General features: G+C 38.9%; 1 protein-coding gene across 1 annotated transcript in view; it reads left to right on the plus strand.

Annotated features, from left to right (window-relative positions):
• Gabrr3 (gamma-aminobutyric acid type A receptor subunit rho3) overlaps positions 1 to 13,198 on the plus strand; it is a 34,828-nt gene extending 21,630 nt beyond the window's left edge. Inside the window, exons 7-9 of the mRNA XM_090332945.1 lie at positions 76 to 228; positions 7,963 to 8,159; positions 12,896 to 13,198. Coding sequence (XP_090189071.1) covers positions 76 to 228; positions 7,963 to 8,159; positions 12,896 to 13,198 — 653 coding nt within the window. The remainder of the gene's footprint in view (positions 1 to 75; positions 229 to 7,962; positions 8,160 to 12,895) is intronic.
• The last annotated feature ends 2,049 nt before the right edge of the window (positions 13,199 to 15,247 follow it).

Here is a 15,247-nt window from a genome sequence, read left to right on the forward strand (position 1 = left end):
GAAATAGGTGGTTTCATTAAGCATGGTGTTCCCAGGAGGAAGCCTATTCTAATGAAGTTTGGATCTTTCTCCTAGGCTGGTACTATAGACTTTTCATCAATTTTGTGCTAAGGAGACATATCTTCTTCTTTGTGCTGCAAACCTACTTCCCAGCCATGCTGATGGTGATGCTTTCCTGGGTATCATTCTGGATTGACAGAAGAGCTGTTCCTGCAAGAGTATCTTTGGGTAAATAATCTTTCCATGTGTTGTAAAATCCTAAAGTGGGAGAGAGTCCAGGGAAGCAACTGTTTTTTTTTTAAAGGGTTGCTAAATGGATAAGAAATGAGAGTGTTGGGCTGGCACAGACAGAGTTGAATACCAATGTTACAGTGTTTCTCCTGCCAGCTTCGAGTACACATGTAATTAGAGGCTTTTCTTGAGAAACTAGACCTGAGGAACCGAAGGCTCTGTCATCTGATCTGCACCTGAATGATAATAAGCATGAAGGGCCAGATTATGAAACAAAAAAAAATGACTTCACATTAAACAGTAACCATTGCCATTTAAGGAACCCTGCGTTCCAAAAACTCTATTTACCACTGCTTGGTGAACCCTTGCATCACAGAAGCAAATTAAATACACACTATACTGTCAGTATATTGAAGTGAGAGATGCTTCATATGGAAACAGGAATGCTGATCAGAAATTAAGAATTTCAGGGCCAAAAATCAGATCCAACCACAGTGGGATGCAGGTACCATGCTACTTTAGCTGGCAAGAGACTTGAGGAGGAGAGACATTGCCAGCTCATTAAAGCACCACACAGAGGTGATTATCTGCCCTGTATAGCATGTTGAATGCCACTGTCACACACACATACTGATTTATGGGAGCTATTTTAGACCCACTTAACAGTTATTGCATCCCTACAAAGTGAAAGGTGCCAATCAGAGCACTTGGATGAGATGATGCATGATGAGAACTTGGGTTAATCCCATTTGCCTTCTCAGCTAGCTCGAGGCAAAGTGCCCCTTTGTCCTGTGGTTTTGTTCTTTCATCTGTACTGCTCTAACTAGAGAGATGTGGTAAGTGCTTCACAATCATTGTAATTACTACACAATTCATCTCAGAAAAGATGATTTCAAAGTTCATGTTCACAAATTATATGCACACTTCAAAAGAGCATTTGAAAGACATAAATTATTAATATTAATAATTTGCTCACCTCTTTCTTGTATTAAAAGCCTCAGTCCACAAGCATTTGGGGCTTACATATCTTCAAAGAAAAACTACCATCTGAATGAGCAATTAAATTATTGTGACCATGCCTTTGCATCAGAGCATCGGTATCCTGACCCTCGCCCTGGCGCAGGGGCAGCATAAATCTAACAGGAGACTGAGGGCACGTCCCCAGCTCCGAGAAAGGATGAGAAAGGCACTCAGCTCCTAAAGGTTCATGAACACAATTTTTAATCAGGTTCCTCAAGTTGACTGCACTGCTATTCTACTGTGAAATGACAGCTAGAAGTGCTCAGAGTTTAAAATGACTGGAGAACACAGAAATATTACATTAAAGTCATTCTGAAATTCCCTGAGAGTTTAGAAATGTTTATGCATATTTATGTAAAGGAATGTGTAAATCAGAAGTGTTCCTCTACCATTTCTAGTAAAATAAGAACACCAGTATTCCTAAAACAATGCTTATTCTCTGGCTTTTGCTTTCTACAACCTTCAGGATATGTTGACCTCTGCTTGATTTGCTTTCCTAAACACTGCTACTCAGTTTCTGGATGGTTCATTGTGTTCATGTCTACATTTTAGTACACAAGTATAATATGTACTAATAAGATCACAATAATTAATATTTCCATCTACATACCATTATTGTGTGTTTGGGGACTCCAAGCTATTGTTTTCTACTTATCTGTAAAACATAAATAGGTTATAGAGTCCTCACTTTGCCATAGATTACTATTGAATGGATTTGGGTATTGACTATTCAACCTCTTCTGCTCACATTCTTATTCTTCCCAGCCTCCAGTAATTACTCTTTGAGGTTTTCATGTACTTCTTTTAAACATATGCCTATGAGAGAACATGCAGAATTTGTCTATGTCTGATTTATTTCACTAACACAGTGTCATCCAGTTCTGTCCATTTTACCATTTACATTTTATCCTTTATTTGCTAGGCCATCACTGCTTTTATGGCCGAATATTATTCCACCATGTATATATACATTTCATTCTTGAGGGGCACTTAGGCTAATGTGAGTGACAAAGCAACAATCTTTAAGAACAGGTATATCTTTGATATGTTGATCTCCTTTCCTCAGAATATATAAGCCGACATGGGATAGCCTGATCACATGGTAAACGTATTTCCAGTCTCAAGTAGACTCCCATACTGTCCTCCATAATGGCTGGTCCAATTTATATTTCTGTGGACAGTATATGAGTTCCCATTTCTCTATATCCTTGTTAGTATATGTTACTTTTATAACAATGGTTTTAGCAGCCAGTCTAATGAGAGGAAAGTGATCTCTCAGTGTAGTTTTGACTAATCAAGTTGAGCATTTGTTTCAGAAACTAGTTAACCATTTGATATTCTTCCTTGGAGTAGTAATTATTTATGTACTTTGTTCATTTGTTGGGTATTTTTTCATAAATTAGTTTAATTTCTTCTTTTGACTAATAATTATTCATGTACTTTGCTCCTTTATCATCAATTGCTTGGTTTTTTGTTATTGAGTTTTACCTATACCAATGTCTTTAAGTTTTTCCTTTATATTTCTTCTAGTAATTTCAGTTTCAGATCTTACATTTAGACAACAGGTTGCTTTCATCACTTCTTCAATCTATTATAATAGGTTTCAGTTGGAATGTAAGGAGAAATCTAACCTTATAAGGTAATGATTTAATCACCTTTAATAGTGATTACAATGCATCCAAAATGCAAATTAGATCTCACTCCAAAATATCATTGAAGTACTCTTGGCTTGGAATCCAAGATGTTCTGCAGGCGCTAGATGAAACACAGGACACTTTGAAATCACCCAATAATATTTCTAAATCAGAAACCCTCCACTGTCCCCATTTATTTATACTAAGCTAATGTGGACATTTACTCTTTTCAAATCCCATGACAAATTGCTTATCTATACCTTTGTTCTGGCTCCCCCTCTCTTTAGATTACATCTTCCTGCCTGTCTCCTCTGTCAAAATCCTACCTCTTGCACAGCAGATGGCTCCAACACATAGCTGAACCCCATCAGTGAACCCCATGACATCCCCTAGATACCTCTTCTACTAAATGTTTGGCTAAGAAGCAGGGATCGAAATTTTGTAAATACCTCTTTAAGGAAAAGGCTCACTGCTGCCTTCTTTGTGTCCCTGCTGTGACTAGCATAGGGCCCAATGTCTATTTTATAATTCGCATTTCCCTGGTGCATTACACAGAGATCTCAGTTGTGACTAGGCAGTTCTCATAGTAGATAACTCCCTTCCAAACTGAATGGATGGTACATTAGAGATATCTTCTTCCTGTGTGATTTGGAAAGGACAGATTGTAAGGGAATAATAAAGTTTTTTAAGGGAATTTAAACAATTGTGGAAGGATAAATAGAATTACACATTCTTTTCTATTTACCTCTCTCTTTCCTCCCTTGTCTCTATCATTCGAGCATGGTCTCTTTGCAAGCATTATACCATTCTCTGAACTGGGTTTTAAATTATGGAATCTTACTTAGCAAATTAGAGTCTGAAGGAGGTCATCAAACCCTTCAGGGCTTAAGCGACTAATAGAGAAATGTATGTATTACCACATACTTGGAAAGGTAAACATCTCTGAACAAAGTCATTTAGGTAACCATCACAGAGAGCAGCCTGTGACACCAGTGTCATCGGAGGGAGTACGATTTTCAATGTCCATAGAATGGGCTTTGGATATTCCGTTCATCTTCCTTTCCCTTATTATTTTTTTACTTCACATTTCCTTTCTGCCTATACCGATAGGGAAATGGTTTTTACTCATTTGAAAAGATGCCTGTTCTTTTCAAGAGAGGGTTCATAGCAACACAGCTGAAGAGGGAATAGACTCAGTGGTACCACAAGCGGTTCTTGTCTGCCTGTTACTGTGATGCTGGTCAATGAATATCACCCTTATGTGTGGCCTCAGATGGCTAATGAAACACAAGCATGAATAATTCTTCCCAGAATGTCCTGAATTCATCCCACACATGTTGTTAAAAGTTAATATAGTAGAGCTGCCGGGGCCCAAGGGAGCTGAATCAAATGGCTAACTGGTTTCTGGCTAAATGGTCTCCCATAACACGTCCCTAACTATGCATAGCATTACTGTAGGTGGGAAGGTAATTTTCTAAACCCAACACATGACCTTTCTTTAAACTAAATGGTCTCTTCATATAATTCAAAACTCCTTCATTGGGATGTTAACTTTAATGGATCTTGAAGGAATACTGTTTGTCAAGATTAATGTATTTCCAAGGGGTAGCTCAAGACATAATGAGTGTGTTTAATGTAGCTGTAATAGCACTGGCTTCAAGTTCTACTGCTTTAGAAATTTATATTTCAGCTTTCTCCTCATTGACTCCCCCTAGACAACCATTCCTCCTCCCCACTTCCCATCTGTTTTATTAATGTTATTATTATTACTTAAGTAAAGGAAATCCAGAATACCTTTAAAATATGCTTTTAAAATATATGAAACTAGCTGGGCACAGTGGCTCACACATGTAATCTCCTAGGCTGAGATCTGAGAATCCTGGATCAAAGCCAGCCTGGGTACTACAGAAGGAGAGATTCTTATCTCTAATTAAGCACTAGAAAAGCGGGAAGCAGTGCTGTGGCTCAGTGGTTAGGGTGGTAGCCTTCAGGTGAAGCGCTCAAGGACAACACCCTGGCCCAGGGGTATGTCTGTAACCTTGAACTGAAGAGCTCAGGGTCAGCTCCCAAGCCCAGAGTTCAAGCCCCATAACCCCCCCCCAAAAGAAGCTATAGTTAAAACACTTTTTAAGTAATATGACTGATAGAGTATATGTCCTAGATATATGTAAACAATGAAAATCCTTTTCATTAATTTATTAATCACTTATTCAAAATACATGATTAGACCTTCTTAACATACATAATTATGCCTTTGTTCTAAGTTCATATTATTGTCTAATGAAAAATATTGCTCTACCTCCCATACCTTAGAAAATCAACTAGAGTAGATTCTTTTTAAAGAATTGATGGTACTGGGATACTGCTACTTGCTAAGCAGGTACACCAAATACTTGAGCTATGCCCCCAGTCCTTTCCTTACTTTACCTATTTTTTTTTCAGATAGGGTCTTGCATTTTTGTGCAGGGCCCCCTGGATCCTGATTCTCTTTTCTATGCCTCCCCATAGGTGAGAATACAGTGTGCATTGCTCCCACCAAATGTGGTAGCTGACATAAAGTGTCAATAATCTTTGCCTAAGCTGGCCTAAAACTACAAACCTACCAACTTTTACTCTTTATGTTTGAACTCAGGGCCCGGACACTTCCTGAGTTCTTTTGCTCAAGGCTAGTGCTCTACCATTCTGAGCCATAGCAATATTTCTGGTTGTCTAGTGGTTAATTGGAGTCTCATGTTCTTTCCTGTTGGAGTTAGCTTTGAACCACAATCTCCAGAGATCAGCCTCCTGAGTAGCTAGAATTACAGGGGTGAGCTGCTGGCATCAGGCCAACCTATACTTTCTGACTAGCAGGGATTACAGAGTTGAACAGTGAACAGTTCAATCTTTTTGAACTAAGGAGGTAAACTACTACAAAGAAATGTTCATTTGTGATTCCTTGGGTTTCTATCAATGAAATAATAAAAGGATTAAGACTTGGGGACTGTTGAAAAGCACAAATTACCTTTTCTTTCGTCTCTTGACATATTTCACAAAACCATGCAGTAGGTTTCTCCCAAGACTCTTCATGTGAAGAGACTGATTTATAATTTTTTGAAGAAAATTTCTTTTGCAGTTCCCAAATGAGAAGCAGGTTTGTGAGTGTAAAGCATAGGATTGCTACTTGGGGAAAGAGATATCAGTTCTTCTCCAGACAAAATTTGGACCAGTTACTTAGCTGCAACATACCACTAACCAATACTTTCCTAGATGTATGATACCTGTACTTGTAACATTTATAAAAATTTCGTATCAGGGGCTGGGAGTTTGGCCTAGTGGTTAAAGTGCTTGCCTAGCATGCACGAAGACCCGGGTTCGATTCCTTGGTACCACATACATAGAAAAAAGCCGGAAGTGGTGCTGAGGCTCAAGTGGTAGAGCTCTAACCTTGAGAAAGTCCAAGGACAGTGCTCAGGCCCTGAGCTCAAGCCCAGGACTGGCAAAAAAAAATTTCGTATCTCCATGTTTATGTAACAAGTGTCTTTTGGAGACAATGAGGGAAAATTATCTGGAATAGGAAAACAGCTGCTTTTACCACAGGAAACCTCGAACCCAAAGATACAGTAGCTGGGTTTAATAGCACTAGCTAAAGTAGTAGTTAGGTTTCTTATTATGACTTTCAATCAAGGTGATATTACAGATCCTCTCATAGTGCAACTCCGATTTCCAAATGTTTGCCTGAGTTATACAAACTGAACTCTTCATTTGTAATTGAGTAGCTCTAAAGTGCTGTTACTGTGTTTGGCTTGGGGCTCCCTCCATGAGAACCTCACAAAATTATTGTACACACAATAGAAACTTGTTAGTGAAAGCTGTCGCCATACTGTGTTTCTACACTATGGACCTTTGTCTGCTGGTTCAGACTCCTTACAATAGTCTTGCAATAGTCATTAAGCCCCTCCCTGCTGGAAATGAAAATGTAAAACTGTTCCAGCCAAAGCATTTATTTCAAATACTTGAAATATTTACAATATGATACTTTTGCTACAGGCAGGAGCCTGGCAATATCCTGAGTTAATCTATATTTTACTAAAGAAATTCAAGTCAATTTTCCCTACATTATCCTAAAGAGTCCCCCTACCTATAATGTGCATGAAAGAGAGCAGGATTAAAAGCTGAGGAAAAGGAGGAAGAGAGGAAAAGTTAGATAAGAAAGGGGAGAATAGAAAAGGAGGAAAAAGGCTTGGCATTTCATAGTTATTTAGTAAATGTTTTCAGTGAATCATATGAAAACCAGCACATATTCACTCAAAATTTCAACTGGAAGAATAGTTTCATTAATAAGAGAGTAAGAGAATAATGGTGGCCTTAAAGTATTCTCCATGAATGATTATGAGATTCATCAAAGATTAATCTGGAGAATAGCAGTCTTCAAAGGTAGTAAAGATTATTTGAGAAGTGATTTCAAGGGTCTTTGGGCACCATGAAAATCTTAAAGGTAGACACAAAGGCAATTTCTTAATGAGGACCACTGTTAAATAATAGAAAAGATTACTAGAAGTAACTTAGAGATTTCTTTCCAGGAATCATTTTTTTATTTTTGCCAGTCCTGGGCTTGAGCTCAGGGCCTGAGCACTGTCCTTGGACTTTCTCAAGGCCAGAGCTCCACCACTTGAGCCTCAGCACCACTTCTGGCTTTTTTCTATATATGTGATACCGAGGGATTGAACCTGAGTTTTCGTGCATGTTAGGCAAGCACTCCACCACTAGGCCAAACTCCAGGCTCTCTAGGAATCATTTTTTAACTGAGCACCTTTTTTCCATTTCTGGGCTGGCAGGAGAGACCCATTGAGGACAGGCTGCTGACATGATTTGACTTGATATCTTTAGATGAAGAAAGGATGGTGGGGGTGGAAGGGAGAAGCAGAGGTGAGAATTGAAATCCAATGACAGCTGTGTGCACACAGTCAGCACGTAAGTTTTCACCAGCAGCCCACCGGTGGGCCACGTTGCTATTGCTGCAGAAGCACACCAGTGGGTATGGTCTAGCAGGAGATCTGGGAACTTGATGTTTTACTAAGCTTGTCACTCTGATTGACAGGAATCACCACTGTACTAACCATGTCCACAATTGTCACTGGTGTGAGCACTTCCATGCCTCAAGTGTCCTACGTCAAGGCTGTGGACGTGTACTTGTGGGTCAGCTCCCTCTTTGTGTTCCTGTCAGTCATCGAGTATGCCGCTGTGAATTACCTCACCACCGTGGAAGAGTGGGAAAGATTCAAGAGCAGAGGGAAGGTACAGCCTTGCTTTGACTACTGGACCCCATTTCTACCAGGGGGGAGACTTCTAAAATTGTATCCCATAGGACTTAGAGGCCTTGAGTCCATATTTCTTAGCAAGTTCAAGTTTAGAGGAGGGTGACCATTTATTATTGAACTTGAATCTCTGCTCCCTGCTGGCTGGCTTCCTCTGTCATTCACCCTTATCAGCAACACCCAGGTGTGAGGTGCTTCTCTCCATATGCTGCTCTCTGCTGAGTGGATCTCTTGAAAAGAAGGGGCTGGTGTACAGAGCCTGCCTTTCAGGTAGCTAAGGAGAATGACGACAATGGCAATACTCACCTGTAAGGTGTGAGCATCTCATATTTGCATTATCCCTAGTACTTAACATATCCTCCATTTAGTTCTCACAGGAATCTTGATAAGTCAACATTTTATTGCCCTCATGTCACTAAGGTGAAATAACTCTATACAATAAACAATTCCACACTTCTCCTTTTCCTTTTTTATGCTTGTATTCTTAAGATAATATCTGGCACTAACTTTGCCCAGACTGGCCTAGAATTGGGGTCTATCTCCCTCACTGCCAAGTGGCAGGGATTACAGGCGTGTTCTGCTATCCTTGTCCTAAATGTCTTCATATAAATGTGCCATTATCTCAAAAAAAAAGTTGTACTTATGCCATTCAGATATTTGAAAGATGAAATGAAACATGATTTAGATTTAGAAGAAATGTCAAACTGACTCGACCACTTCCCTCTTTGTGCTACAAATTCTATATTTGACACTGATAATTTTCTCCTTGTGTACCTCACAAAGTTGTTGTAAATGACACATACTATGAAAATGGCTCTAAAATCTTAGTAAGTTATGAAATGCTATACAAATGTAAGTTTGTATTGGTCTGATGAGTCAAGAACTCACACTCAGTATCATGAACAAGAATGTTCACCACATAGTAAATAGGCTAATTGATTGACATACAAGGCCTTTGAAGGGAGAGGATGGTCTAGAGAAGAGAGAGGAGAAGAGTCTACCTCCTAGCTCCAGGCTCATCAATGACACCTCTTTCTCAGTATTTGGGTTGGAAGTCAATGTTAAAAGAGCAAGAAGCAGGAACTAGACAGATGGATACAATGATGTCACCTTTGTTTAGATTAAGCTGTTTTATCAAACATCATTTAGGTCTGTAAATAGAAGGATCATCAATATTCATAACTAAATTAAAAATGTTCTTTCAGTTATTGATCAAGCTAAACAATTTATGACTCCTCCAGATAGAGCAGTTCTTTTAATGCCATTTTAGAGGAGAGACCTGTACACTATTACAGATCCCAAACTGAAGACAAAAGGGACTGAGACACATGTGCCAGTCCCTGTCCCCAGAAAGGAAGCAGAAAATGATTGAGGGAGAACAACAAAGGCCTAGGAGGATAGGTGATAAAGTTCTTCAGTAAGAAAATCTAAATCAAGCAACCCTCCCTTCACTTGATCATCCATCCCATCCATCACCACTTCAAGTATCATTCCATGGCACACACACACCCTACCTACCAGATACTAGAAACAGGCAATGGAAGACACCAATCATAGTGACCCTCGCCCACAATGGAGAAAGGATTTTATTTCTTTTTTCTTTTTGTCTGATGGGTCATGGGGCTTGAACTTAACCTGGGCTTTGTCCCTGAGCTATTTAGTTCAACACTACCACCCTACCCTTTAGCCAAGCCCCACTTCCCTTTTTCTAGAGGTTAATTAGCGATAAGAATCTCAAGGACTTTAGTGTCCAGGCTGGCTTTGCCCCTTGATCCACAGATCTCAGCCTACTGAATAGCTAGGATTACAGGCGTGAGCCACCCTTCCTGGCAGGAAGTTATTTTTCTTATCTCTTATTTACTTTATTTTCTAATTCCAAGATCTAGTATTCAGTCTAAACAAGTCAGAGCTATGATCTAGATCAAATATGTCTCAGCTATGTGCTTGTGGACAACAGTAAAACATTAAAGGTAAGTTTGGCCATCTTGGGGTTTTCACTCAGAACTTCAACTTGCTAGGTAAGCACCCTAATGCTCAAGCCATGTTACACCTCCAGTTTGCTCTGTTTCTTATTTGGGGGTCTTGAATTTTTCATTCAGGACTGGCTCTCAAACACATTTTTTTCTACCTATGCCTCCTATGTATCTAAAATTACAAACGCCCACTACTATACTTGGTTTGTTGTTGGAGATGGATGTTGCTAACATTTTTGGCCTAGCTGGGCTCAAACTGAGATCCTCTCAATCCTGCCTCCTGGGTAGCTGGGATTATGGTCATACACAGTACGTTCAACCCCATACCAGTTCTAAATCTATTTCTATTGAACTCATATATACACTCCTGAAAAAATAGCAGCCTACTAGTAAATATGGGCCACAATTTTAATTATATAGATAATTTGAGACTAAAAAAGCAGAGAGAGAAAATTATACTTGCTTTTGAAAGATATGGCTACCTTAACACACTAATGAGATGTTTGCTCAAGTCAAAACTGGACAGAGGAAGAGATCATGAAGGACTGCAGTTTGAGGTTAGCCAGGGCATATACTTAAGATACTTTCTTGATAGCTGGGCACAGTAGAGTGCATCTGCAATCCCAGATTCAGGGGATGCTGAGATTGAGAACATCATGGTCGAAGCAGACACCTACTTAGGAAGTAAGACCCTGTTGCTCCTCTCCTCTCCGGGGCAGCAACACGGGAACGGGGAGGGACACACAGGGCCAGCCTGTAGTCCCCCCGGGAGCCGAGCGAGATGGTAAGTGTCGAAGACCCAGCCCTCCCCCAATCACCGGGGAAGAAAAAACCACGCTGAGTCAGAAGCAGTGTTAACCATGAAAGCGCATCAGATCTCTCTGCTGATCTCTGCTGATCTCTCGTTCTCTCTGATGCTCTCCCCCTTTATTGCGTCAGACAATTAGTTATATACTGTTAGGGTAGGAGAAGGTGGGCACTGGGAAGCTAGCCAGTAGGAAGAGGGCCTCTGTGCCACCACTAAGGGTCTGGGTGGGGCTTTCAGGTAGTGGGCAGGACAGGTGCAGGAAAGCGCGCGAGACTTGAGCTGCTGCGAGACCCGCGAAACTGCAGGGGGTTCAATCGAGTCACCGTACACAGAGATGCCTTAAGAGAGGTATGCAAAGGACCAAATGCCTAGACAAAGCCCTTTAATTGCAGCTGAGCCAGAATCAGGCCTCAGAGATGGAGGCTAGGCCCCAACAAGACCCTACCTCAAAAATAACTAATTCAAAAAATGGCTTGGTATGTGGCACGGCTCCTTCCTAGCAAGTGTGAGGTCCTGATTTTAAACCCTAGCATCATTACATATAAAACAAAAGCACATGGTTGGTGTGATAGCTTAGAAATCACCTATGAAATGGTATAAAGCTTTTATGTCCTCAGATCTATGACTGAACTCACTATTAATATTACTAGTATTATTCAGTCTTGATCTCACAGTATGGCTATGTTGTCTATACTCATTTTGTTGTGAAAAAAATTCTATAGCTAACTGCAAAATTGTAAATCACAGGATTTCCTCTGCAATCCACATCAAATGCAGAATAATTCCATCTAGAGTTGCCTTTCCATATTTGTTCATTTTTCTACTTCCCAAAAGATCAGGAAATGATTTTATTCCCTTGGAAATAAATTGCTTCATGGTAGACACTGCCTTACACTAATGATGACCCCCTTGCCCCTTATAGTAAAACCTGGAAGAAACGGTTCAGTGTAGATGCAATCAGACACTGGAACCAGAAAGCACTGAGAATTTGCTCCTTCAGAAAAATGAACCAATTTAATGTTGTTTATTTAGGCTACATTAGCATCATTTATAGGTGCTTTTAAGCAAATCTAGGGACCTCTGTCTAATGTACATTTTAAAAGAGTAGCTAAAATAATTCTCTAACCCATTCTCAACTGGAGTATAAATGGAATACTAGATGCCATTTTTCTTCTTTTGGAAGATTTTTTTAAACAAATGCACACAGAGAGAGCATACTTCCACATTCCTTCTAAGATGGAAAAATGAGCTGAAATCCATTTGGCTTATGTAGATATTTTGGAAAAGCATATTCTATTTGAATTCACAAGCTTATAGCAAACCACTCATCCTACCCAGAAAGAAAAGAGAAAATTGTGTATCATGAGTGAGTGTCAGGCTAGGATTATGTCAGGAATGGAAACATGATCGCTATACTAATGTTTATTTGTATGGTATCCCAATATCTCACAAAAATAAATACAAACCTCTTTGGTGATTACACTATTTGTCAGAAAATGTTTTTCTTCTTTTTTTTATTTGTGGGTCATGGCGCTTGAACTCTGGGGCTGGGGGCTATCCCTGTGCTCTTCAGCTCAAGGCTACCACCCTACCCCTGGGAACCACAACCCCTCTCCTCTTTTCTAGTGATTAATTGGCCATAATAGTCTTTTTTTTTTTTTAGTGCTCTGGCTGGCTTTGAACCTCAATCCTCAGATTTCAGCTTCTTGAGTAGGTAGAATTACAGATATGATCTACTATAACCAGCTGAAAATGTTTTTCATTTGTTACTAAAATGTACTTTAGTTGGACACCAGGAACAAAACTAGAATTCTTTCTAATGGAAAAAACATTGTTAGCATTTATGAACCTATTTTTTAAATCTAGTTTATATTTGTACTATAACTTATGCATAAGGCCTTGTGTATGACTTACTACATACTTTTTTTTTGACAGACTTCTGGAATATACAATATTGATGCAGTTCAAGCCATGGCCTTTGATGGTTGTTACCATGACAGTGAGACTGACATAGACCAGACTTCTTTTTCCCTACATTCAGAAGAGGGCTCCATGAGAGGAAGATCCACAGGCAGTCCCAGCACAGAATCCCCTCAAATAAAGAGAAGAAAATCCCTGGGAGGAAACATTCATAGAATCGTCCTAGAAAACAACCATGACATTGACACGTATTGTAGAGTTTTATTTCCCACTGTGTATATAATATTTAATTTATTTTACTGGGGGATATATGTATGAAGAAGTTTTTTTCTATTATTATTTGCATTGTGCGTAGTGCTTGGAATCAAATTCAAGGTTTTGTATATTCTAGGCAAACACTGCCAGCCCTATCCTGAAGTGGATTTTCTACTGTATAAAATTGTATCCATCATATGTTATTTTAAAGCTTCTAGATGTGAGTTGCATCATACTAGATTAAGCCACTTACATCTCCTGCCTTCAAGACATTTTGAAATCAGACTGATGGACATCTAAAAAAGAGTTCAAAGTTTCATGAAAATTTGGCTCCATAAATAAGAGTCATAGGCATTGATGGGATTGGGAAAGAAGCGTTTTTCTACAGGAATGTGCTTGATAACGGTGTTCTTTGTTTCAGTAGGGAATTAATTTAAGGATAATCTGTTTCAGAGTGTCAGTCAACTACCAGATGACTTCATGAACTGCTTCCTCCTATGGCTGCACAGCAAAGTGTCTGCCTTTTACTGAGAGTCCCAGGAAGAGTGCCTTATCTCCACTCACTTCTTTGGTCTATAATGTTTTTTGGTTTGTTTTTTTTTGCCAGTCCTGGGCTTGGGCTCAGGACATGAGCACTGTCCTTGGGTTTTATCTCAAGCCTAGAGCTCTAGCACTTGAGCCACAGCACCACATCTGGCTTTTTTCAACGTATGTGGTACTGAGGAATCGAACCCTGGCCTTCGTGCATGCTAGGCAAGCACTCTACCACTAGGCCAAACTCCTCGTTCCTGTTCTATAATGTTTTGCATATTATATTGAGTCCCAAAGAGGGAAAATAGCTGAACTCCACTCAATCTGGGGACCGAATAGACTATCATCAATAATAGCAGCTAGTATTTTGTAGGTAAGATTTAGCTTTCATAGCTTTTAAAAATAACTACTTAATTATTTTAATGATTATATGTCTATTGTCCAAGTGCATGTTCCAGTCACTTTAATAACTATTACAAACTGAGAAACAAATATGAAATCACTCAGTCCATCCATCTCTGAGTATACACCCAAGCAATAGCAAACTGGTTAACCCCCAAGATAACAAATATTAATACAGAGGAAGACTCAACGTGATCTGAGAGTTCTGAAAAGGGACTATCACAAGATGAGGAAAAGAATACCCATAATGTGTCAGAGATAGATTCTCAAATTATAGACCTAGACATATTCAGATGTTGTATTCTGATTGAAAAAATAGAATGAAAGCTGTGACTTTGGCTAAACAAATCCACTCAAACGTGTATTCAATGAATGATTATTGAATATATCAAGTTCAGCTAATTAGTATTCACTCTGCAGGTCAGCTGAGTGCATGCTTTTGAGTTGGATATTTTATGAAATAAGTCACCTTTTGAGAAAGGCCCTTGGTGGGAAATATGAACATTTTATACTTTTTTTAAATTGCAGAGACTGATGGAAGAGAAATCAATGAAATGGGGTATTACTCCCAATTTATTTCCTTGTTTTACCATAAAGTTAACCAAATGTATTCAAATTATGTAATACAGATGAGGAAAAATACAATTTTCCATTTAGTAGCAACATGGGTGCTGGTTCTTAGTTGTGAATCCCACAGAATTCTAAAAATTTACCGCTCTCTTGAGCACAAAAGACTAAAAGGAAAATTCTTTATTTTCAGTTTCCTCTGAATGAGATAATTCTGGGGTACATTTTTTGTTTTCCTAATATGACTTTCTCAAACTTTCCAAGTATTATATTTTTCTAGGATACCATCCAACTTTGAGCTAATATAGTTTATTTAACTATTCTCCATTTAATTACAGGCAGACTATAAATGTATTTTTAAATTATTTAATGGTTTTAATGTTTTAATATGGATAAAAATTTCATAGAATTATATTTTTAAAAATTCTTAGGTGGTTTGCTATAATTTGGCAAAGTATTTCAATTGGATTGTTTCTGATTTTCCCAAAGTCTGCATATAATTTATGTAAAAACAAACATTTGAATCTACAAACCAATGGGACAAATATGCAACGTTCATATATTCCAGTTGTCTAGTTCTTCACATATTGCTGTTTGCCACATATTTTGAAT

This window comes from Megascapheus bottae, chromosome 1, assembly GCF_031878675.1.
Source record: "Megascapheus bottae isolate mThoBot1 chromosome 1, mThoBot2.hap1, whole genome shotgun sequence".
Taxonomy (NCBI): domain Eukaryota; kingdom Metazoa; phylum Chordata; class Mammalia; order Rodentia; family Geomyidae; genus Megascapheus; species Megascapheus bottae.